This window comes from Hylobates moloch, unplaced genomic scaffold (genome assembly GCF_009828535.3).
Source record: "Hylobates moloch isolate HMO894 unplaced genomic scaffold, HMol_V3 SCAFFOLD_8, whole genome shotgun sequence".
Taxonomy (NCBI): domain Eukaryota; kingdom Metazoa; phylum Chordata; class Mammalia; order Primates; family Hylobatidae; genus Hylobates; species Hylobates moloch.
This window is the reverse complement of record NW_026652283.1, coordinates 12,379,001-12,405,570: the sequence shown is the minus strand read 5'-3', so window position 1 is coordinate 12,405,570 and position 26,570 is coordinate 12,379,001. Positions and strand designations below refer to the sequence as shown.

Below are 26,570 nucleotides of genomic sequence, written 5' to 3'. Positions count from 1 at the left end.
TTAATACTTGTAGCATAGAGGAGTGGTAAAAAACAAAGGCTTTGGTGTCAGACTGCCTATGTTCAAATCCTGTTTCTGCCACTTACTTGGTTTGGGGAACCCCTAAGTGGGGGGTCTTAAAGGACCCTTCTGGTTATGAGCTCTTAATCCTGGGAAGGGACTTGTAGAAGGAATGCATAGGGAGTAGAAGGGGAGACGGAAAGCATGCAAATGACTGCACCTGGCAGCAGGGTCTGGCACATGGGCCAGGTGGTAACAGATGCCAAGTGACCTGCTGAGTGCGTTTGGCTGTGACTGTAGACTCTGTGGCTGTCCAAGCACCCCCACAAGGCCTGAGGGCCAGGAAGAGAATGCAGCCACAGGTCACTATCCAAACAACAGGAGCTCTAGCCGATTGGCTCTGCCTAAACCCAAGACTCAAAGAGCTTGGGTGGAGGCCCCCTGCTGCTTCTTCCTTTGGAGAGACACTTGTTTGGGAATGGCTGAGGAATCTGCCTGTCACTTGCAACCCAACTTACTTCTTGGCTCCTGAGATGTTGACAGAAATTGGTGATGATAAATGTCACTACTGCCACCACAACCACTGTCATTTACTCAGGGCTCACCATGCTCCAGGAACTTTGCAAAGCACTTTATGTACATTATTTTATTTAATTTTCATCAGAACCCCACAAAGATAGTTATATTGCCATTTATGAATGAAATACACAGTACGTTATGAGAACTGTTTTGATTATAAAGAATAGACACCCAACTTGAACCAGCTTAAGCAAAAGACAACTGTATTATAGGATACTGGATCATCTCAACAGAACTCACAATGGGAATGTGGTTGAGCCCCCAGAATAGCCATAAACAGGGATTCTGGTGCTGTCATATATCTTGCTCATACTCTCACTTGTATTTACTTTTCAGTAGCTTATGCCTTCATTCTTCTCTCCTTCCATAGGTCAGTTTCTCCATAGGCTACAAAACATGGCTGCCCAGGGCTTCTGAATTTTACATATTATAGCTTATGCCACTAGAATGAGACTGACTTAACATTCTCCTGGGTCCTACCAAAAATCCCAAGGATTTGACCCAGCCAGTCAGGTGCCCCACCCTTCAACTTCTCAGCTGTGGCTGGGTCAGTGGGTAGACCAGGAGGTGGAATAAAATGGCAACCTCCACAGGACCACATGGTTGGAGTTGAGGAAGGGGCAGTTCACAAGAAGAGGAGATACAGAGCTATGGTGAGGGGCAAGAAGGGAGAGTGAGTCAGAAAGTGAGGCAGGGATGGCTGGTTGGTAGCTCAACAGTAGCCATGCACAACACAGGGTTAAAAAGATTAAGGAACTCATCCAGAATCACATGCAACGAATGATGGAAAAGCAAGGATTCAGATTGGGCATTTCTGACTTCAAAGTCTATGTTCCTTACTAATGTGACAAATTAGAATAAAGTAGGGTGAATGAATGAGTTGACATACACATACATACATATTTGCCTAAGTACTAATGAAGACCTTGCCAAGTCAGTGCTCAAATCCAGAGAGTCACAGTTCAGAATCATCCAACATTACACACTTGTGCTCTACCCTCACAACTGTCATTTGAGAATAAAGGTAGAGAGTAATGACAAGGTAACCTGATGACACGCAGTGTCAGTGATTGCAGCCTGTGGCCCAGTTCCCAAAAGCAGATTATAACAGCATCCCTAGAACCCACCCATCATTTATCAGTCAGCAGATCAGCATCGCTGCTGAGCTGTGTTCTGGAGCAAGCCAAGGCCTTGGGCATGGTGCACGCATGTCCAGGAGGAAGTTGATTTAGAGGGAGTGGTCTGTTTGAGTGGTTCCTCACTGTGTCCTGCATGTCCCAGAAGATGGTTTGGGACCCAGTTTTGTTGTTCCAGAAGACAGGTCTTCATTGGAAGAAGGCACATCAAAGGAGAAGGTAGAGCTCCGTTCTCACTAATTGAGCTCCTATAAGTCTAAGAATAGGACTCTGAGGATTATGGCTTCCCAAGGATGGAGAGTTGTGGCTTGGGAGTTTCTGAGCCCTTGAGCCAAGAGGCATTAGATACTTCAGGAAATCCTGTTGAATCTTTCCACCTATTTGAGCCTGTTTAGCAAACTGTTTACAAAATTATCTGACCTGAAAGAATTAATGCTCTTTTCTAAAATGGCATCTTGTCCCAGGGAAGGGTTTATGACGAGGCACCACCTCGCTCAGTGGTACTCTTTGGATTCAAGACCTTTGGTAAATTCAGATAGGTACTGGCATTTTTATTCCTGTGATTTCTGTTTTTATCTGCATGTGAATGAAAATAGTGAATGGAACCAAAAGGACCTCATAGAGTTTGCCCTGATGTTTGGAAAAAATTGAGTTAAAAGCTTGGGAAGTAGAATTTGTTCAGTATTTCCCCCTTGACAATTGCAAGCCACTTGCACAAAAAATTATGTTTCTGGGAAGAAGTCACATTAAGGAGCTGCACTGATGTTTTCAATTGTAGTAGTAATAGTTATAATGAGAAGGAAGAGAAAAAATAGCAAATACTTGCAGAAAACTAATGAGCCCGGCACAGAGAGATTAAATAACTCATGCAAGGTCACACAGCTTGTCAGTGCCCTGCCTCCCACTGCCACCTGCCACCATTCTGCCTATCTGGTCCCCATTATGAACTTCAGTTGCCACTTGCCATGAATCCTTTAGACACAACCATCAGGGATCTTGGGAGACTAGGGTGAGCTGAAACAGACTCTTCTACTCTCTTAGATCACATAAGTTTGCAAGGAATATAGAGATCATAAATATCCTCTTGGTAACATAGCATGGTGAAAAAAAATATGAGCTGCTAGAGTCAAATCAGAGATAAAATTCTGGTCCCTCAGTGAGCCTTGGGTTTTTTGGTCTATATTGTAGGCAATTAATAATATCCACCTTTTTTAGTGGCAATGAATTGATAGACCTCTGCAAGAAGTGCCTGGCTCTCGGCCTGGTCCCTAATGGCTCTAATTACTCTAATATGATCACATCTCCATCCGTAGTGTTATCTGAAATGACCATAACAGCTCTCTGGTGCTGAGGGAATCAACAAATTCTATTCCTGCCAGGTGAGTCTGCTCTACCTCCCCCATTTTCCCATTCCTTCACTCTCCAGAGTAGGAAAGATGGAAGGAGGGATAAGCAGAGAACAAGAGTCACTCAGAGGGCAGTGCCCAGCAGCAACAATGGGTACACACAGCGCTGAGGGGGCCTGGGCTCTCTTGGAGAGGCAGGGCTCAGCCAGGCATAGCATCTGAGGCCTGAGATGGCAATGGATGCCTCAGTGTCCCTGGGAGAGCCACACAGGTGCCAGACAGAATTGGCTGGATGGGCTTCCCTTTAGCGTGCGTACCCAGAGCCATCGGTCCCCAGCTTAGTAAATGACGAGGCAGTCATAGGCCAAAGGCAGTCATGGATCAAATTTAAATACGGAAATTATTTTCAGGCACACTTTTCAAAAACTGGATTTCTAACCTAGATGTCACTGAATATGCAAATAATTAGGAGAAGAAGCATCAAAGCCATGCCAGTGGCCTTTTTAGATACTCACTGCAGCAGATTGTGCCGTTGCACTTAGAGCAATTCACATAGAACTGAGTCTGTCCAGGGTAAATTTATAATCAGGAAGGCTGAAGAGAAACAGAATGAAGCACACTTTACATCTTACATCCTTTTCATGGAAGAAAGAACACTGGAGGGAGATCTAGTGGAGGCTTTGTGAAGGGTGTGCAGTGACATCAGTCAATAATTTACCGAGAACATAGTTGTTATTCATGCCAGTACAAGGGACAAAAAGAGGCAATCTAATATAGTACCTGCCCTCGAAGGGCTTAAGGACCAATTCAGAGACATGAATTTTGAAATACAGCTAACATTTTAATATGATAGCCAAAGGGAGAGGTTGACCCACAAAATTATTACAGGAGATCAAATAAGAAAGCTCTTTCTCTGGGCTGGGGTGATCAGGGACAGTATCATGGCAGAGGAGAGGTCTGAGAAGGGCCAAGGAGAATGCAGAACATTCCTGAAACATGGAAAGGGGACAGACCTGCAGGCAGGGGAAGGCCACGTGCAACAACAGAAAGCAAAACGGCATCTCTGTCACATGTATAGGAAAAGCTACATGCAAAAGTATACTAAGACCAAAGAAGAACACTTTGGGAGTGGGGTAGATTGTTTTACAAGTCAGATAGGAAACCAAACCCTCCATTTAAAAAGACATATTATGTTTTACTGCAAAAGAAAAACAGTAAAATTTTGTGCACAGAAAAAAGACCAGTCAGAAGACAAATCTCAGGGTGGGAACAATATTTCAAGCATACCTCACAGATGAAGGGTTACTATCATACTACACCAGGAGCTCTTCTCTATGAATAGATAAGAAAGACAAATAACTCAATAGAAAATGGATAAAAGGTGTGACCAGAGGGTAAAAGAGGAAAATTTAAATGGCTAAGAGATGTGGAAAGGTGCTTGCGCTCACTGTGAGGCAAGGAGATGAAAATTAGAGCAGGAAGATATTGTTTTTCATTCCTCGGACTGGCAAGCATTTAGTAGTGATAAAAACTTAGTGCTGGTGGTGAGAGTGTCAGCAGGATGCACTCTTGTGCTTTGCTGATAGGAATTTCAATTGTGGCAAACTGTTGTATTCTGGCACCATTGAGAACATTTAAAAACATACATATCCTTTTGTTCTGCTTTTTCATTACTGGGAATTGATGCCTTAGAAATACCAAGATATGTATTATGTCTTCTGGTTAATTTTTTGGAAGTATCATAAATATTTATCAATAGGGCTATGCTTGAATAAATCAAGGCACATTCATTATTATAGACTACTATTCAGTTCTTAAAAGGAGTTAGATTTACTGTTGGAAGAAATTCCATACTGAAGTGGGAAAAGTAAGTGGCAGAGAAATGTGTGTGTTATGATTTGATTTAGGAAACACACATATACATACCAAGTCACACAAATCCCCTTCTTTGTATATAGGTAGATGTATTTTGAATGGATACAGATAATGCAGGGCCATACAGTGTTAGAATGTTCACTTGGTTACAAAGAAACGAGGGGGAGTGGTAGTGCTGTAGTTTGAATGTGTCTCCCAAAGTTCATGTGTTGGAAACTTAATCCTCAATGCAACGTTGTTGAGAGGTGGGGCCTTTTAGAGGCAATTAGGTCCTGAGGCTCTGCCCTTGTGAATGAATGAATGATATTATCACAGTAGTGGGTTGGTTATCGAGAGAGTGAATTTGTTATAAAAGTGAGCTTGGCCCTCTCCTGCTCGCTCTCTCACACATATTCTCTTGCCCTTCTGCCTTCTGCATGGGATGATGCAGCAAGAATGCCCTTGCCAGATGCCAGCACCTTTATATTGGACTTCCCAGCCTCTAGAAGTGTGAGGGATACATTTTTTTTTAAAAAATATATTACCCAGTCTGTGGTTTTTTGTTTTTTTTTTATAGTAGCAGAAAACAAACTAAAGATAGGTAAATAGAGAAAAACAAAGATTGAGCAAAATGAAGTATTATCATATACTCAAACATTAAAAATCCTCAGAGTTAAGATGTATAGCTTTGGGGGTGGGGAAGTGAGGGTGTCCTCCTGTCCTCGGATTTCTGCTCTATTTGGAGTCTGAGGCCTGCCCCCGGGCTGCAGGACAGAATGGGATGCAGAATTTGGGCTGCCTTGCAGAGACTCTGCCTCTTCCTTTAGCTTGCTCAGGGAAATAGCATGTAGCTTTAAGTTTCACATTTTAAAAGTCAGATGAAGGCTTAAAATAAGCAGCAAGTGTTTCATGTTACATCCAGATGTCATCTCAAGCAAAAAACAAAAACGCTTTGATTTTTGAAAAATAACCTTTGACGCCTAAAGAGGCTCTAATAAGTGTTTTTGTTCCAGAATCTTAAAAAATGACTTTCTATGCAGATAAGAGAGGCAGCCCGAGGAGACCGATGTCCTTTGCTAATCTGTGCAAGGACTGCAGCAGCCTCAATACCCTGCCCTGGTCCCCTCTCCCTTCTTCACAATGACACATTCGCCCTTCTGCTCACATCAACTGTTCATGGTGGAGGGACAAACGCGGGGGCTTTCAGAGAGGAAAACAGTCTCTGTGGTCTTTTTTAATGTGTGGCCTTGTCAGGGTGCTAACTGGTGCCAATTTCACTGGCAGTAATGGAGGAATCTGTTAGCAGAAGGAAGACTTTGAAGTCTAAAAGCATTACAGATTAGTTCCCTAGAATTTTCCTAAGGGAAGCCTTATGAGCCAAGTCCACTTGAAGGTACCACAGGTTTGTAAGGTAGATTTCCTTCTGAGGAGAAATTCCCATCTATTCAGGTGTTCAGCCTGTACCAAGAGAACCAAACCAGAAACTCTAAAACACCACTGTTTTTCTGGGAAAAAAAAAAAACAAAAACTAGGCAAATATTTTTTTTTCTCTTGAGAAAGATGATTTTGGTCCTCAAGAGATCTTTTTAATGTTAGAATGGCAGATAACTGAATTTTTTGTAGACAGATGTTGTGAAATGTGCTTGTGGTAATAATGTTTGTTTAGTTCCCTCAAAGGAATTCTGAGTGCTTTACAGTCATTTTCTTCATTATTTCTTAAGGTTTTTTATCTTCCTGATCGTATTTTAATCTCAAGCATAAATTCTTTATTCAGTTCTTCTCGCTACATTGTCTCTGAAGTATCTCCTGTTAGCCTCATGTTCTACCGCTGTCTGCACTTCCAGGATTGTAGACTCACACCACTTCGGACATCCTAGATGCACTTTCAAGATGTTTGCTTGGTGTCTCTGGCTTCTCTTTCTCTAGTTGCTATTTTTCATTGCTCTTTCAAACTTTTCCATTTATATTTTTCACCATACTTTCTCCCCCTTGAGAGAAGGATTGCTTGAAATACACCTTGTTCTTCTACATAATTTTTTTCCTTTTTTGTTAATGTTAGTTGTTTACTCATTTGTAACTGCCTTGCTCCATAAAGAATTGGCAGTGACTAGCTACACGTGTTCTTTAACATGAACCCTGTTTGTTGGAATTGGGAATCTGATATTCATAGATTTTGTTTTTCAAAAAGCTTCACCTTTCAGTACTCAAGGAATTTAACTTTCCTTCTCATTTTTTTCTTGTTTCCTTGAAGAAACAAACAAAAAAAAATGACTTTAAGGCGAGCTCATATTTTGTAGAAACAAATCAGATACTGCCATCCCTTCAAAAAGTAACCTCTAAAAGCACCTCTTCATTGGGCTTTAATTTGTAGGACGTAGACAGCCCCTGGCCTAAAGAAATTATGACCATGAAATTATGTGGAAGGCACCTCAGAATGCCACACACCTATTTTTACAGATGCAGAAACTGAGGCTCACAGTGTTTTAGAAATGTTTACAGCCTCAGAAATACTCAGAGACATGTTTACAATTAATTTAATTAAGACAAGTCACCTGAAACACTTAAAAAAAATCATTAAAGAAGGTAGTAGATAGCATGAAATGATGAATGATTGGGTTCTGGGCAGTGATGAGCTGGTGGATGTTTAACAACAGGGGCCAGGGCTGGACAGAGGGACCCTGATTGATAGTGTTTGCCAACTTCATGGTGCCCATGCCAGTTTCAAGCTACCAGCATGACACCCTTGAACAAGGAGTTGAGAAGAGATGAGCACAATCCAGTCAGCTCTCGAGAGTGGCAGAGATCATCCAGCTACAGTGAGCAGGCCTGTAAGGAAGAGAACTGTGCTAGACAATTGCTCCCCATGCCTCAGACCTTACAGCGGTGAAAAATAATCCATTTTCATTTAGCCTCTGCACCACTCTGCTCCTTCACTCTTGCTCTTGCCTTGGCAGATAAATAACTCTTACCTCCTCAGCTATCATTTACATTTCAAGCCCCAGCTCAAAATGAGGGTCTCTGTGAGATTTCTTCTGATTCTTTTAGAAATCATCACTTCTACTCTGAATGCCGGAGTATTTTATTTATATCTTTTATTACAGTAATTACCAAAGCCTAACTTGTCAATGGATAGTGGATATTAAGAGTAATTACCAAAGCCTATTATTGTTGATAGATAGTGTCTTTTCCCTCTAGACTTCCTTGGAGGAAAAGGAACATGTCTTACTCCTTCATTGTCAGAGAAGCAGTGCAGTGTGGTGGGTAGGAGCCCAAGCTCTGGAGTCAGACTGCTCAGCTTCAAGTCACTTGCCATGGGACCTTGGGCAAGTCATCAAACCCCTCTGTAGCCATCTGTAAAATGAAACATTAAATGTGAGTCTCAATCTCACAGGCTCACTGTGATATAATGAGATTACTAGATATGGTCAGTGCCTAGCACATCTATGCCCTCAATAAACGCTACCTGGTATTGTTACCTCTAGCACATAGCCCAGTGCCTGGCACAGAATCGGTGTGCAGTTGTTGGTGGTTGAAATGAATGGACTTGAAGTAAGGATGTGACCTAGCTAACTTGGTAGGAAGTTGGGAAAGGGTGTGATAGAGGGAACTGCATGAACAAACTATTGCTGGGGAAATGAGAATGATATATGTAATAAAAATCAGTAGATTATAGAATCATAGGATCAGAACCCAGTTTTCCAGCTGTGGTATGATGAACACAGAGCAGGGTAGGATCATTTGTACCTTCCCTTCACCCCATATGCTAGATGATGTATGTCTATAAATATACCATTGTTATTGCAATAGCTTTTGTAGACTGCTGATTGAAATATCTCATTTTCGATACTGTGCAATTGCTTTTTAAAACATCAAAATGCTAGATTTTGGGTACAAATACTGTTACATTTCATTCAATTTGGTTCAGTCCATCATTCCAACTAGTTCATATCTCCTCCAAACTTGATTATCTTTCCTCCTATCTAGTTTTCTGTTGTCTGCAATTTTGTAAGCATAACTTCTATTTTGTTTTCTAAAAGACTATTCAGGCCGCTTCTAAGAACAGAGTCCCCTGATATGACACCAGTGACTTTTTTCTATGTTGGCAGTCATTCATTAAACAATCTCTTTTTTTCCTTTTTGGGTACAGATTTTAAACTCATTTCAAATCTATCAAAGTGTGCAATATCCATATTGTTCACAATAGTATCTGAGAAACTCTGGCAAAATATTATGTCTGTAGCATTTTTTCCCGCAGATATAGTAAGTCTATTAGAAAAGAAAATGCAGCTAGTTTGTTGCAAAGTGTTCCTAATTAATCCATGTTAGCCCTTAATACCAACAACTTCCTTTTCCAAGTTGAACTAAGGATTCATGATGTAAAATAGTGAAATTAACTGTATCAAGGTAGGCTAGACTCAACGTACAGACTTTGACTATCTAGGTGAGAAATTTGGGCACAATTCTGAGGACAGTTGAGAGATCGTTGAAATTTTTGAATCAGGATTATATGTTGAGAGAAGGTGATAGGAAATAAATAAATAAATAAATAAATAAGTACTTTAGGGCTTCTTGACCTTTTACACATTATTGAAGGTGCAGAATATAAAACCAGTTTGGCCACTAGGGTAAATAGGCCTATTTGGGGAGGGGGTGACCAATGTCCTGGGCCCCCAGGACTGAGTCTCTCCTCTCCCAATTCCTACCTGCCCCAACTGGCAGAGGACATTAGTATCTCCACTGGCTGGAGAGCCATTTGGAAATTTCTGTTTTAGAAATAAGTAGTCTTAGCAATATGAGAAAAAACAGACTTGTACTAAAATCAGGATCAACAGTTCAGATAAGTCTATACACATGAAGGAAAGCAAACATTTGGTTCAGTGCATGATTCTGAACAAAGAAGCAAAACATCATTTATACCCTTGAAAGAAAACCAACCAGCATCAGCCAAACAAGGACTGTGTAGGTACCAGATAAGATGATAGCCCACGCCACCAAGCCACTGCCTGCATTATAACGATGCAGTAACACAAGGGCAGTGGCTATGCAGGCTACTGGACAAAGAAACCAGGAAGGAGGGAGTCTGAGTTTTGCATTAATATGGAAATCCAAGCCGATTTGCTTGAAAATTTATGAAGTCCTACCAACTTGTTGCTTCTTATTGATTTCTGTAGTTAATAAATTAAGTAGTGCTGTAGTTCCTAGTGCCTCACCTGTTCTACTAATTTGCATTGCTGCATGGAGGAAATCATAGATTGAGAAAATGCAGGTGCTTGCAATCCATAATTCCTTAAGATAATTGAAGATGCTCAGTTATAGAAAATAAACAAGTGTTCCCTCTTTCTCCGTTAAACTCAATGAGACAGAGAGAATAAGAACCCCCCAACAAAGCTATGTCGATTCCCTTGTAAACAGGAATGAGTGGCTCTTCTGAAAAATAATGGAACCCATACATTTCTCAGGATGGTTGCCAGCAGGCCGCCATGTTCATGATTCAGGGGCACTGGTCTTTCACATTGGAGCCCATGTGGATGGTGCTCCCTGGTGTTGGGGCACTTAGCCTGTGTAGCCATAGGTGGTGGCTCACAGAGAGACATATCTGATTCATCCCAGGGCTTCCACCCAGCCCAGGAGGTGCACATCTGCATTGACCCATGTTCATCCCCAGCGTAACTGTGCTCCCTTCCCAAACAGTGTTTGTTAGTATTCTTTAATCCCAATTTGTAATTTTATTCCAATTCAGATCTACCTAGCTGTCCCCACTGGATCTCTTCTACAGCCAAAACACATCCTTTTGGCTCATTTGCTCCCATTGTTCTGTTGACCTTTACAAAGCTATCTGCTGCTCTCACCATCATGCTCCTTGTTACAGTTAAATAGAAAAAACTGGCAGCCACACATAATGCAGGGAACTGCAGCATCCTCACAGCACTTACTACACAGTGCTGCAAGATATTTGTTTACATATCTGACTCCACTCACTGTGAGCTTCATGAAGGACAGAATGATGCCTCTTTGAGCCATGGGTCTTGCAGGGTGCCAGCACATAGTAGGTTCTCATTTAATGTTTGGTAAGTGAGTGATAAATGAATGTATTGCCTTTCTTACATTTGGACACAGTTGTCTCATTTGGGGCCTATTATTTAAAAAGTATTCCTATCTCTAGTATGTACAATGTTGGCACTTGTTGGCTTTTGTTCAACTGCTTCTGGGATTATTCAGACCATACTGGGACAGGCTGTTATGTTGTGGCCAGTGGTTTCTGATTCTTGTGTTCGTCCTTGTGCAGGTGGGGAAGTGGAAAGACAAGTCCCTGCAGATGAAGTACTATGTGTGGCCCCGAATGTGTCCAGAGACTGAAGAGCAGGAGGATGACCATCTGAGCATTGTGACCCTGGAGGAGGCACCATTTGTCATTGTGGAAAGTGTGGACCCTCTGAGTGGAACCTGCATGAGGAACACAGTCCCCTGCCAAAAACGCATAGTCACTGAGTATGGCATCCTCTCAACGACTTTGGGTGGCATGGGAGAGTCAGCTTTGATGCACCTGTTAGCACTTGGCTGGCCTGAGACCTGAGGCATGAGAATTGGGCACTGTGTCTGATTTCTGGTTGCTTTTGAGCTGTGGGATTACTGGCAGCCCTCTGGTCTGATGTCTCATTCTGTCCAGATGATGACCTGGGAAAATGATGGCTAACTTCCTATGCTAAAGTTTCTTTGGTCTTGCTTGGCCTCAATGATCAGGACCTCAAGTTTATGAAGATTTAAGTTTACTTCTGGTGTTCAAATATGTTTTCTTGGGCCAGCATGTCCCAAAATCTTGAGATTTAGAACCATTTTCTGAAAAATATAAAACTAATCTATGCTTTTAAAAGTCAGGATAATGGTTCTCCTTGGTGTGAAGTGCCTAGAGTGGGAAACAAGAGGCCTCTCGGGTGCTGGTAACTCTTCTGTATCTGGATCCAGGTGCCGATTAATGAGAGTTCAGTCTGAAAATTCATTGAACTGAAGCCTTCAAATATGCACCCTTTTCTTATGTATTTTGTACTTCAAAGGAGAATTAAAATTAAGAGGAAACATATCTCAATGCGATGAGATAATGAGAATATTGCAGGTCTGTTGTCTATTTCTTCACTCGAGTCTAGTATAAATTGTGCTGAGCTGTGAAGGGGGCCTGCTTTGGGATTGGAGTTTTTTAATGGCAAAGGGTAATAAATGTTGGCTTTTTGTACAAAGCCTTTTTTGTTTGTTTGTTTTTGTTTCTTTAATTGGCTAGGAATAAAACAGACGAGGAGCCAGGTTACATCAAAAAATGCTGCAAGGGGTTCTGTATCGACATCCTTAAGAAAATTTCTAAATCTGTGAAGTTCACCTATGACCTTTACCTGGTTACCAATGGCAAGCATGGGAAGAAAATCAATGGAACCTGGAATGGTATGATTGGAGAGGTGAGTGTCCACAAGGGCTGTTTCCATTTCCATTTTCATTTATTTTCCTTCTTTTAAATATATGTTTAAAACATGCTCACTTTATGCGTTTCAGAAAATATAAAATGGCAAATAAGATGTATTATTGCCACGATACAAAGAAAACCACTGCTAGGCTGTATTTTCCTCATGGTGGTCCCTTGTCCTCCTGAATGTTTTAATTGGAGCATTGCGCCTTTCTTTTAGGTGGTCATGAAGAGGGCCTACATGGCAGTGGGCTCACTCACCATCAATGAGGAACGATCGGAGGTGGTCGACTTCTCTGTGCCCTTCATAGAGACAGGCATCAGTGTCATGGTGTCACGCAGCAATGGGACTGTCTCACCTTCTGCCTTCTTAGGTAAATGATGGGTTTGCTGGTGGAAGGAAATGGACATATAGATGGGGAAGTGAAATAAGGAATAAAGAAGGAGCACATGGCCTGGCTCTTCCAGCTCGGAGGTGGTTTGCCAGGAGCTCAACTCAGCAAGGGACTTCACTTAGGGACTTCAAAATTAATTGCTCTCAAACATGAAACTGATGAACACCCAGAAAAATAGGAAAGCTTAATGTTGTCTAAGAAAGTAGTACTAGGCTGGTCCTCAGAGGGCCTACTGTAGTCCCATTCCTGCCATTTAGTCAGCATGTGACCTTGAGCAAATTTGCTCTATCTGGTGACTCAGTTTCCTCATCCACAGGAGAAGTCATTTCAACCAGGCTGATCTCTGAGGCTGCTTCCTGCCATAATAATTTCTAATTCTGGATATCATTGAAATATCTATTTATTTTTAATTATCTGCAAGAATTGCGCTCAGTGCTACCAAAAAAGGATTTTTGTTTCCACACAAATTTTCTGAGGCTTTGCCAGATAGAGCTGATCTGATTCTTCCTCCCACCCCACCGCACCCCTCCCCATACCATTCTCTTCGGCATCACTTAAATGTCAAAAATCTCAGATGTGATATAAGACTGGGTGAGATGAGGCCAAGATTTCAATTCGATGAGGTCTTTTGTGAGCTCATACCGCATATTTTTTGCAGGGGCCGTGGAATGAGGGGTTGGAAAATAAAATATCACCTTGAAAATAGAACACTGGGCTAGGAGAAAGGAGACTGGGTTTAGCATAAACAAGCTGTAAGCCCCTGAACGAGTCACCATCTCTCTAAGGGACATCAACATTTTTTAAATGGGGCTGTTGCAGTAGACAGTGACTAACATTTCTTTAAGCTCTAACCATAGGGAATTCGTTCAATTAATGCATTGCGAAGTGGGGTTATAGGCGCCATAGAATTTTTCTATAAATTACTCAAATTTCCTAGCTAATCTTCTTACTCACAGTGAAGCAAATTCCAGCCTTGCCAATTTTATGTGAAATGTGATTAGATAGTACACACTGTATGCAGTAATTCTCATAGCTGCTGTACATATTTTATTTGCTTTTTTCCTGTGCAAAGATAATTGGAACATTAAGAGATATAAACAAAACCACATTCTAATTCTAACCTTGTCAGTACAGCACTACCTTAACTTCTGAACTGGCAGAGCCAGTGGTACATTAATATATCCCTGGAATAGCATAGAAATGTCAGGCAGGGTGTGTTTGCGTCTGTGTTCGGAGGAGCGGTTAATTATAGGGATAAGAGAAGCCAACATTTATTGAGCACCTACTGTATACTGTGCCAGGGATCATGGTACATCCTTTGGTTATATTAACTCATAAAATGTTACTATACCCATTTTATAGCTTAGGAAACTGAATCTTAGACATATTAAGCCATTTTCCAGCAGTCTCTTAGCTGATAACTGGCAGCTCTAGGATTAAAATCCAGCTATGGTAGCCTTCAGAACCTGTGTTCTAGTACAAATAAGGCCGTTTCAGAGTTCAGCCCCTAACCCAGGAACCAGCGTGGGGGACAAAGAGCAATGTAATACAATGAAAAAACACAGACTTTTTGGCTCAGTTTGTAAACTGACCCTGACACTTTCTGAGTATGAATTGGAAAGAAACTTGACCTCTCAGTCCTAGTTTACTCCTCCATAAAATAGATAAGGTAATCCCTAATGAAAGGGCCATTAGAAGGATTATATATATAGTATGTGGTAAAAGTAGTTTCTAAATTGTAAAGACCAAAACAGACGATGTATTTTGTGTATAGAAAGTTTCCCTGGGCCTAATGGGAGGAAAAGACCATAGAGGTGGTGCTTTTACTCAGTTATTCCCCAATCATAGACAAAAGGGAAATCAGGGTAGAATTGCAATCAATTAGAGTCAAGTGTGCAGAGGTTTTCTCCGCACCTCTGGAGAGAGCCTTTGAATTGTACCTCTTACACTCGCATCTCTAGCTGCCATTGAAAGGTTTTGCATTTCACAGTTGGTGTGTTAAGCACTGGGGCTTTATCAAGATCTTTTTAAAATTGATTAAGTGACCAGGCTTTTACAATTCCTTTGGGAGTTCAATAATAAAGTAGGTTTCAGAGTAAGAAATATATTTTCTAATTTTCAGCCAACTTTTCCCCTTTTTAAACTTCATCTTTATTAATGATTTGGAAGATGGAGAAAACAGCATGTTAATTCACTTAGTTATGAGTTTACAATGTGCTGTGACAGCTAAAAAGGCCAGAACTATTTTGAGACACAATTGAGGGAGCATTGTATCATGGGACAGAATAGTGATTGTCCCTTTTTATAGGCCTTCACAGAGATGGCTTCTGGAATATAGTGTCTAGTTTCTGGACACCTCCATGCCAGAGAGATGTTTAGCTCATTCGGAAAGGATTCAGCACACATGATTAAAGATATTAAAGAAAGCATGTGTGGAACATTCTTGCTACCTTGCCCAGTCTTGTCCCATCAACCCCATCACTTGGTAATGGGGGATAGATTGTAGTTGGTTTGTGAATTACAGCTTAGGCATGTTCCCTTGTCACTTGTTAAATTCCCACTGTTGCAGATAATAATATTTAACGTGGAAGGATTCTTTAACATTGACTTATATTCTCATACCCTAATGATGTCTGATAACATACAGTACATCGAAATAGGTTGAAAAAGTGAATCTAGGCTAGGAAGTTTAAGAGAAATGATACAAGGGGGAAAGGGGCTGGTTATTTATTGTACATAATTATTCCTGAACAAATTCAACTCTAAAATAGTAGGTAGGTCTGTTGAGAAAGACTGCATCTGCAAGGCTCAGAAGCATTGGAGAAGGCATTTCCAGGCCTCCATTACATGATGTGGCCATATAGATGAGAACATAAATTGAGTCAGTCCAATACAACTCACTCACTTCATAGCTAGTGCTTCTTCCAATTGCACCATTTACTGAAATACCCAGATATTGGTCCAATAATGGCAGAAACTGCCTCTACAACCTAAAAGGCTCACGGGCATGAAGCTGTCCTTCTCATGTATTTGAAGGAAGGTAATCCTTGATCTTTAAGGAAGTGGTTCAGTACAATCTAACCTAGGCCCTGGCTTCCTGAAGGCAGACAACACATTGTGGTTTTTTCCCCACCCCCTAAAATATGAAATGAATATGTGAGTTAATTCGAATTCTTTTGCTCTCTGTTTTAACCCTGAGCACTGCTTTTTTCCCTTCCCCAGAGCCATTCAGCGCTGACGTATGGGTGATGATGTTTGTGATGCTGCTCATCGTCTCAGCCGTGGCTGTCTTTGTCTTTGAGTACTTCAGCCCTGTGGGTTATAACAGGTGCCTCGCTGATGGCAGAGGTAAGGCTGGCTGGAACCGCTGCATTTCCCCAGTTTTTTTCTCCTTATTTTCAAATCTCTGGACCCCTCATTTGTTATCTGCATTTTCCCTAGCATATCCATTTCTGAAAAGGAACCCTCAGGTGAACATTTCTAAGTCACCAGCTTGGCGTCTCTTTAGAAATACCCCAGTTAAGATGTTAGTTTGAATCTATAGGTCTGCTTTATGCCTGGCCCCAAGCCTAGTTTCACTCCCAAGTAAAGGAGAGGAAAAACTGTTGGTAGATATGGGTATAGCATAAACATGTCATAGGAAACTATTTTGATAACCTTAGGCTGTGGGCAGTCTGTTGGAACAGATGTCACTAACAAGGCAGATTGTACACACATGTTAAGAACAAGAAGAAATGGATTGCCCCAGGGTATATGCAGGTGGTTGTGGCTGGTTGAGTTCCCCAATGCCAAAGGATCACAACTGAGGTACCAGCTCTCCAAAGCATATGCCCCTGGCTCAACCCCCTTGCCAGAGAGTATAAAAGTTGGGTGTTGGAAATAAAATGAATGGGAAAGACCAATTCTCACTCATAGCTATTATTGGGTATGGTACAATTTCCTGGGTAGGTAGACCCAGAGATGTGAGGGCTGCCTGTGTGTTTGAGGCATTTATGACAGTTTTTAAAAGTTCACATGATTCCTAAAGGGGACCATGGGATCTTTGTAAATAACTCCTCTAAAACTTCCTGAGAACCCCAGGATTAAGAAATATTCTGCCTTCTCTGAGTCTTCTCCATCCCAGAATGTGAGCTCTATCCTAGAATTATACCTCCAAGAGGAAAGATTCTTAATCCTGGCTACACATAAGAATGATCTATGGGGCATCTAAAAGACACAGGTGCTTGGACCTCATTTTCTGATTCACTAAGTCTAGGGTGGGCCTTAGGCCACTGTATGTTTCAAAATAGTGTTTCTCTATCTTGGTTGCATGTTAAAATAACCAGCCCCACCCTACACCAATTTAATAAGAATCTCTAAGTATACGGTTTCAGGCAGCAATATTTTATAAAATCTTCCTCATGCTTCTGTTGGATTCACAGTCCAAGCTGTGAAACACCACTTTACTGAAGTACTTTCAAGTGTAGACCTATCTTTTAATTTGGTTTGTGTATTCTGAGGTGGGAGTTGGGGTGTCTCCACTGCATGATACAATCGGGGCCTTCCACCTGTGGTTCATCCAGAAGCCATGGCCTATATCCCAGCCTGTGTGGCACCAGTAAGAAGTGGAACATCTGGGAATCACATGAGTATATACTTAGGTCGGCAATGTCAAGAGCTAAAGTCAGTGTGCCTTGCCTCTTTCCCTTGAAAAAATAACAGGACCCGAAAATCCAGATTTGCAAAGAAAGCTCAGAGCGAGGGCTTACAATTACTCACTTTACCAAAGGATGTTTGTCTTCACAGAGGAATTCAACATGGGGCCACTTTAAATATCAAGTCTCCTTAGAGCATTTTACAATTTATAAAACTTTGATTTATAAACAACTTTTTGGTTACACATCTGTTGCATGAAATAAGGTCCACATGCACAGATGTGTGTGCACAGTTAGATATCAGGTTCAACATGAGTTGTCCCTGATGATTTATTTGGCTGAGCAGATGCTATCAGGATCACAGATTACATCATAAGACCTGTGCAAATATGTTGTAAAACTGTGCAGGCAGATGTTCATTTCTGCAGTGGAGAGGCTACATGGAGATTCAGACAACAGGCAAGATTTTACCATCAGCAAATAGAGATTGCAGTGAGGTCACAATACATATATGGGCAGAAGCCCAAGCACTGTCTGTGCAAAGGTTAGATGGGGGGAAATCAAAGTCAAAGGCATCTTCCTTTCTCCCCTTAGATGCATGTAGCCAGGCCAGGATTCTATGGCTTCCCCCTTGGCCTTCCTGATATTCTATTTTTTTTTTTTTTGAGACAGAGTCGCGCTGTCGCCCAGGCTGGAGTGCAGTGGCACGATCTCGGCTCACTGCAAGCTCTGCCTCCTGGGTTCATGCCATTCTCCTGCCTCAGCCTACCGAGTAGCTGGGACTACAGGTTCCCGCCACCACACCTGGCTAATTTTTTGTATTTTTAGTAGAGACGGGGTTTCACCATGTTAGCCAGGATGGTCTCGATCTCCTGACCTCGTGATCCGCCCACCTAGGCCTCCCAAAGTGCTGGGATTACAGGTGTCAGCCACCACGCCCAGCCCCTGATATTCTTTTACACACAAGCTTCTATGGCAGGAAACCAGTTGGGAAGTGTTGGCATCGGAGTGGGGTCAGAAACATTGAGTCTTAGAAACATTGAGTGCTAAGTGCTAGAAGCTAAAGAAAAATCAGGAAAACGTGCATTCCAAGCCATCTAGTGTCAGTGTAAACAGACTTGGAGAGGGCTTATGAATGGTAGAAAACAATCTTACACAATTCTTCCTGGTGTTTTTGGAAGTTAGAATGCATTCTTGATAGACACAAATATAAAATTTAGGAACAAATATAAAATTTAGGAACAAGTATGACCATAGTGACATAGTCGGCCTGTGTTATTCAGTTTTGATGTGATCTTGAGAGGGTCTTGTATATGGGGGCAGGTTGATGGCTGCTCCAGAGGGGAGTCACGACTGTTAGTTTGAGAAAGACCACCCCACACACACCCCAGGCTTCTGGTTTTTCTCCTAAGGAAACTTCTGCCGCACCTCCTGAGAGTCCCTGGAAAAGAGAGATACACACTCTCAAATTTAAAAGCCGTCTATAAAAGGGCTCGGTTTTAGTGGAAGGGTTTCCTGCTCTGAGCAGGGACTCGCCCTGTGTATTTGTGGGTTTCAAGAGAACCAGCCATGATGGCTTAACTTTCGTCCTTGTCTTTTTGTCATGCCAGAGCCTGGTGGCCCCTCTTTCACCATCGGCAAAGCTATTTGGTTGCTCTGGGGTCTGGTGTTTAACAACTCCGTACCTGTGCAGAACCCAAAGGGGACCACCTCCAAGATCATGGTGTCAGTGTGGGCCTTCTTTGCTGTCATCTTCCTGGCCAGCTACACTGCCAACTTAGCTGCCTTCATGATCCAAGAGGAATATGTGGACCAGGTTTCTGGCCTGAGCGACAAAAAGGTAAGAGACTCATTTGAAATCTCCCATCTTTCCCTCAATCCTGTTCTCAGCCATACTCAAAGTTCTCATGTACCTGCTTGTCTTCTAAATTTTTGGAATTGACCATTCTTTCTTATGTTTCCTTGTATCGGAACATGGGAGTAGAAGTCAGTTTCCCTACTGAAATAATATGACTTCGTGCTGGCCTCCTGATTCGTGAAAAGTTGTCACTAGTACACCCTAGGCTGCAAATAAGGGGCTTGGTATGTTGGCGGCTTTCTGAGTGCATGGTACCTCCTGTTGGATGTGGTTGGGTGGCCTATCTGCACAGGGCTGTCAGTGTGGGATGTTATTAGAGGACCACCGCTGTGTACCCACACTGAGGAGATGGGCGCATGATGGCCTCCTTTTCTTCCCAGTGGTGTTTGGCAGTGGGCTTTCCGTTTGCTCCGTTGCACACTCATGTGTTTCTGGGGCTGAGCAGGAAGAAGCATTGTGTCTTGAAGAGAAGTAACTTCTGTTTAACTGGATGATTTGGATGATTGCCGCTGTGTGGTGCTGATGAATGGGCTGCCCCCTTACTAATTGCAGGCCTCCTGCGGGCCTATGCAGTTGAGAGAGAAGGGAAAGTGTCTGCTGTTTTCCATCACTGCTGGATGAGGATGTGCAAAACCCATTCTAAATACATCTGACCCTCCAGTCTGCCTGAAGCATCACATTTTCCATGGGAGATCTGTCTCCTGAAACTGTGTAACCAGGACTAGGGATGGGAGCCACTTTCATGGAGTGTCCCATAAAGCTTATGGCCAAAATAATTTTGGAGGCTTGCACTTACAACAAATTTTCTACTCTATTTCCTTAAGATTTAGAAAACGTGATATCTTTCCACTCCCACTCCCACCGCCCCCCCAGGATGAAGCCATGAGCTATAGACAGGTGTGTCTTCAGACCAAATAGTACTTTGCACATGGGTTAGATTTGCCCAACCTAAAACCCTACACACTTAAGCAAATGGTCTGAGAAGAATGAAAAGGAGGAGATATTCTCTTCAGGGGCTCAGATTCTCATTTTTCCTTCTACATCTCTACTTATCAAGAACATTCAAAAGCATGTGGAGAAGATAAATAGTATCTTGAGAAAATGTATATATTTATTATATATAATATATATTTATTATATAATATATATTTATTATATATATTTTAAATATTTATTTTATATATTTTATATATATATTATATATTTTATATATATATATATATTTTTTTTTTTGAGTGCATGGTACCTCCTGTTGGATGTGGTTGGGTGGCCTATATACACAGGGCTGCCAGTGTGGGGTGTTACTAGAGGGCCGCTGCTGGGTACCCACATTGAGGAGATGGGTGCATCATGGCCCATGGAAAATATATACTCCACTGTGCTTACCCCTTTGTGTTATCTGTTTCTCTGATTTGTCTTCTTTTTTGCTTTATTTTTCTTCCTTATTTAAAAAAAAATTCTCTCTCATATTTTTTTCTCTCTTATTTGGAAGCTTTTATTTACTTCTCTCATCTCATGATTTCTGATACACTTATATATTCATCCATTTATTAATCCATTTTTAAACCTCTCTCTCATTGTCCCTTCATCAACATCTTTCATCACGACCCTAACTAAAATTTAAGTCGGACACCTCCTTTCATCCCCATTTGCAGCCACTACCACAATCACCTTTTAGTGACTATTTCTGTAACCTGGACAGTAATGGGGCGGAGAACAACCTCTGGGCTCAATACTTGGATGTGGCTTAGGGCAAGGTGGACCACGCCCACCTCCTATTGTTTGGATGTCTGATCCCTTTAAATCTCATGTTGAAATTTGATCCCCAGTGTTGAAAGTGGGGCCTAATGGGCAGTGTTTGGGTCATGGAGGTGGATCTCTCATGAACAGATGAGTACCTTCCTTGGGAAGGGTGGGACTGAGTGAGTTTTTGCTTTGTTAGTTCCCATGAGAATTCTCCCAACAGCTGATTGTTAAAAAGAACCTGGCTCCTCCCCTCTCTCTTGCTTCCTCGCTTGCCAAATGATCTCCGCACATACTGGCTCCCTTGCCCCTTCCACCATGAGTGGAAGCAGCCTGAGGATGTCACCATATTCCCAAACTTGAAGTTTTCCAGACATCAGAATTATGAGCCAACTGAATCTTTTTCTTTATAAATTACCTAGTCTCAGGTATTCCTCTATAGCAACCCAAAATGCACTAAGGCACCACCCTAAAACATGGATGTTGCAGAAACTTGATGGGCCATGCCCCATGTGTAGACTTGTCAGAGGTGTGGCAGACCATTTCTTCACATGAGGCTGTGGCAGAGATGTAGTAGACTATGTACCCACACAGAGTATAGCAGGGCCATGTCACCATGCATGACATGGCAGGGCTGTACTGTATCATGTCCTATGCATGCTTATAGCACTGTATGGTGAGATCATGTCACTGTGCATCAATATGGCAGAGATGAGGTAGGTCACAGACCTTCTTGGGGGTCTGGACTGTTAAGTGGAGGATCTGCATGGGTATCAAAATGTTTCCTTCAAATGTCTCGAGAATTATTTGGCATAATGCACTTATGTTTCTCTTACCCTTATGGGCCACGCAGTAACAACTGAATGCTTTTCTGTTTGAACTAAGCATAACTGAGATGGAGGAAGGTAGTTTTCTTTTCCATGATTTTGAAGTAAGTATCATTTCTAGGCTTCTTAAAGCAGACAGGATATGCACATGTCTGTCCTCCATACCATGCTGATTATGTTCTAAAAGTTGGAGCCCATCAGTTTGTTTTATAGAATGAAGACAGTTGTGTGTGTGTGTGTGTGTGTGTGTGTGTGTGTGTGTGTGAGAGAGAGAGAGAGAGAGAGAGAGAGACTTTCAAGACCTTTGCAAATAATTTCCACTGTGACCCCAGCTCTGCAGTCTCATTGGCCAGTGCTTGGGTTCCCGCATCTGATATCCTGGGTATCCACAACTTCATCTTTTTCAGCCATACCTCTATCTGTGCATCTGCCTAGGAGGCTTTTTTCCGCACTTTTTCACTCATCAAACTCCTACTGAAACTTCAAAACCTAGATTAGAGATCCCTTTATTTGTGGAGCTTCCCCTAGCTCATCTGGGAAATTAGTCATTCTGTGCTCTATTATGGCAACTATTCAAATCTTTATTTTATCTTCCACATTCTGTTACAATAATCTATAGGCCTATACCTGACCACCTATTCCTCTGTCTGACCATGAACTCCACAAAGTCAATGACCATAAGTTGGTCATCATTAAGACAAAAAAAAAAAAAAGTCTGTGGGGAGAGAGGAAGAGAGGTTGTATTTACTTAAGAGCCCCTGGCAAAAACAACGGACCCAGGATCACAGGCAAAGAAAGCAACAAGTCAGCAAGTGCCCCTTAACAGCTGTTTACTTTGTAAATGTTTATCTGATACATTTCAGAACTTTGTAGATGACAAAACAGTAAAGTGTAAGCACCCTACCAGAATCTGTCAACATGATTTACATAATTATAAAAAACATTTAAGTAACTAAGGACTGCATATCAGTGTCAGAGACAGTTATATAAATCAGAAAGAGAGTTTCCTGAAAATATACTTAAAATGTTAAAATTCTTATAGACTTACTTACTTACAGTCTAACACCTAAAGAAAAAAATTATTGGGACAGGGTATGGTAATGCATGAGAGGAAGAGTATTCTGTGAATTTGGAAAAAGAATAAAGACATTCAAACAATAATGTTGAGAAAAGAAATGAGGTGATTTTGAAGATTATTTTCCAATGTGATTAGATTTTTATCAAGGAAGTAACATTTAAAATGGAGAAGGGTTCCTAAACTTGTTTTGACTCTTACAGATGATATATCTTCCATATAACTCAGATCAAGTGATAAATATCTTGGAGTGATAATGGAAAGATATTTGTAGCCATTCGATTTGTAGCTTTTTAAAAAATTATCTTCAGCTTTTTTGCAGAAAAAAAATGTACTCAGATTTCATTTGTGTTAAGGTAGAAAACCAGAGTTAAATTTCCATGAAAACCTATTTTTGTACTCCTTTATACTGGAAGGCTTCCATTTTGCGGTAGCACATTACAGTGAATTCAGAATTATTCCACTACATGCTGTACCTAAATATGGGTGCAAGTTCTAACATTCAGCAACCCGACTGTACATTCCATCAGCTCCCCCAGTGGGAGGATGGTGTAAGGGAGCTAGTGACATCTTTCTTCTCTTAACAAAGAGCCCACAGTGCATTCTCATATTTCTCACCCATCCAGATGGATTTCTCATTTTGCAGTCTGCCAACCATAGTATGAAGGAAAAAGAGCTTGGCCAGTGAGGGAAGGGGGACATATTTGCTGGGCACTAGGTACATTTTGTATGCTCTGTGTATGCTATTTGGATAATCGTCATACAGGTGTGATTATTCTCATTTTACAAATAGGAACACTGAGACTCTGGAAAACTAGTAACTTCCCCAAAGTTATACATTACCAAGTGACAGAGCCAAAATTTGAGTCCCTGTGTATTTGGCTCTAAAATCACTCTGCCAGGGTGTTTCTCTTGGAGCTAATCTCAGGGAAAGCTGTGACATAGATAAGGATTGGAATTGACACCCCTGCCCCCACTTTCCTATTTAATTCCCTATCCTTTAATATAATGCCTTGATTCCACTTAACAGGGCACATTAACACCACCACTACTATTACTACTAATAATAATGATTATCACTGTTATTATTAATATAGCTTCAGTGATAACATCCCAGCTAAGATTTTTTTCAGTTCTTACAAGCCAGGCATCATGCCAAATATATTTCATAGATTATCTTATATAATGGTGCAATTAATATCTTTATTTGTAGATGAGGCAACTGAAGCTTGGAGAGGTTAAATAATTTGCCCTTATGGTATTCCTGGCTCACTATAGCCCCTGAACAGTGTGCCACCCTGTTTAGACCCTGATGCTATTTGATGCTTTTTCCAGTTATTCACTTTTCTTCCTACATTCCTATCTACCTTATCAAAGTCTAACAAGTTAGATCCTTTCCCCCTACTAACATGTAGCTATCTAATTAATTGAGCCATAATAATTAGAAAGTATTGTAACATTTGCACTTTATTTAATAAGCCTTTTAGAGACACTATTTTAAATAGAGAAGAATGGTGATTTCCAGTACTTGGGCAGGCTAATGGCCCTCAAATTGACTTTAGCCTGTGTATAGAGTGACCCTTAGCTTTAAGCTACTGGTGGATGGTGGAGAACGGTGGCACCAGGAGTGAGAAGGGACAGTCAGGGGGTCACTGGGGTCTGGGGTCAGATTGAAGGAAGCCCACAGGGAGGTGGGCTTGCCGTTTGACCACTGGGCTCTCAAGGGTATCTGGCTGCAAATGATTTCACACTTTCCTACCACCATTGTGACACATGCCTGAAATATATTTTGCAGCTCTTTTCCTCAAGGAACTAGAGGAGTTTTATTAACTTTCAAATGTCAAAAATGTGCTCATCTGCTTACTGAGGGTAGCTGTCTTTGCCTGAAACGCTGGAGGTACAATCAGGATGGCCACGTAACACCTAAATGAATAATGAGTCTTCTGGGTTTCCAAGAAGTCCCATGGGGGTCTGGAAGTCACTTCATATTCTTTTGGGATATAGGAAGGGCATGGCTTTTAAATCAATATGCAGGCAAATAAATAAATATGCATTCTGGAACAAACTCGGCCTGGTGATAAGCAAATTTACTCCACAACTGCCCTGAAATGGTGGGTGGTTGTTGAGCATGTGTGAGGAAATGGGGCCATGCTTTCCACTGCACAAATTTATTTTCCTGCCCTATTAACTTGAGGCTGGAAGCCAGCAGGAGACAGCCAACCTCCCGCCCGATCTGTCACACCCTTTTCCTGGCCCAGATCATCTCGCTCAGACCATGGAATACTGGGCTAAAAATAGCTTCATCGAGAAAGTAGCAGTCATGACCAACTAGCCAGGGAGGTAGTAATGAGGGCCTGGATTGGACCTCTAGGTAGCTGAGCAAAATGTAAGGGTATGAGTCATGCATGGGAGTCCTCTGGGCCTGTCAGGCAACTATTCCTCTTGGAGCTACTGATCAAGAGCAGGTCTGGAAAATGTAAAACTCCCCAAATCCTGGGAGTGTCCGAGGTACAGAATGCACATGAGAGGGGGAAGGACAGCTGCCTTTTGTTCTCTTAATTGGCAGAGCCAGTCTGACCCTTTCCATGGACTGCTGTCCCAAGCGCTGAGCCTCCTTCATTCCTGCCAGGGTGACCTCCATCCAAATGGGTCCAGAACAGATCCCTGGGGCTTGGCTAGCCCCAGGTCTGTCCATTAGGGTTGACTACCCCCACTTCTTCTCTGGCATTATTTAAGAATGGGTCTGCTATGTCCCCCAACAGGTACCCCCAAGCCCTAATTCCTGAATCCATCTTTACTGAGACAAGAGATCCCTAACTTCATTTCAACACCTTGTGGCTTAGTAGTGGTCACCGTCCAAGTCATGGAGGGCAGATGACCCAGAGTTGATAACTGGGTTCCTGGCAAGGCTTCACAGTTGCCTTTTACTCCTTCCTCTTTTGTGGTCCCCTTCCCCTTGAACGGCCCTCTTTCCCTTGAACGACCACCTGCTTCTTGCCTTCCCATGACTTCTAATACCATATTCCTCACCTCTAAGCTCTACTACCTTGTTGGGGCCTGAAGTGGGTTGAATTGTATCCTCCGAAAGATATAGCCACATCCTAACCCCTAGAACCTACAAACATTGACCTTGTTTGGAAAAAAAAAAAAATCTTTGCAAATGTAATTAAGTTAAAGATCTCAAGATGAGATCATCCTGGAGTATCCAGGTAGACACTAAATCCAAAGACAGTTGTTCTTATAAGAAAAAGGCAGACATAGATTTGACAAAGAAGGGGAGAAAACACACAGATGAGAAGACAATATGAGGATGGAAGCAGACACTGGAGTGATGCAGCCACAAGAACACATGGAACCACCAGAAGCCAAAAGAGGCAAGATATGGATTCTCCCCTAGAACCTTTGGAAGAAGCACAGCCCAGCTAACACCTTGTTTTGGAACTTCTGGCCTTCAGAACTACGTGAGAATAAGTTTCTGTTTGTGGCTATTTTTTATGGCTGCCGCAAGGACCTAATATAAGGCCTTCGCGACTTCTTCTGTAATCTGCACTTTGAGCTCATTGCATCCTTTAGACTTCAGTCCTTCTCCTCTTTGTCCCAATTTGCATTGTCAGTCTCCCAGCCCCATCCTTTCAAAGTGAGTATTTCTTACAGTGGGATCAGATTCAGTTCC

The 26,570-nt window shown here is 41.9% G+C and overlaps 1 protein-coding gene across 3 annotated transcripts in view; it reads left to right on the top strand.

The window, feature by feature from the left end:
- Positions 1-26,570, top strand: part of GRIN2B (glutamate ionotropic receptor NMDA type subunit 2B) — a 421,004-nt gene that overhangs the window by 352,552 nt on the left and 41,882 nt on the right. For all 3 annotated transcript variants that reach the window (XM_032159685.2, XM_032159686.2, XM_032159687.2), the window contains 5 exons: positions 11,202-11,404; positions 12,189-12,360; positions 12,586-12,739; positions 15,983-16,108; positions 19,005-19,234. In XM_032159685.2, the coding sequence (XP_032015576.1) occupies positions 11,202-11,404; positions 12,189-12,360; positions 12,586-12,739; positions 15,983-16,108; positions 19,005-19,234 (885 nt within the window). The remainder of the gene's footprint in view (positions 1-11,201; positions 11,405-12,188; positions 12,361-12,585; positions 12,740-15,982; positions 16,109-19,004; positions 19,235-26,570) is intronic.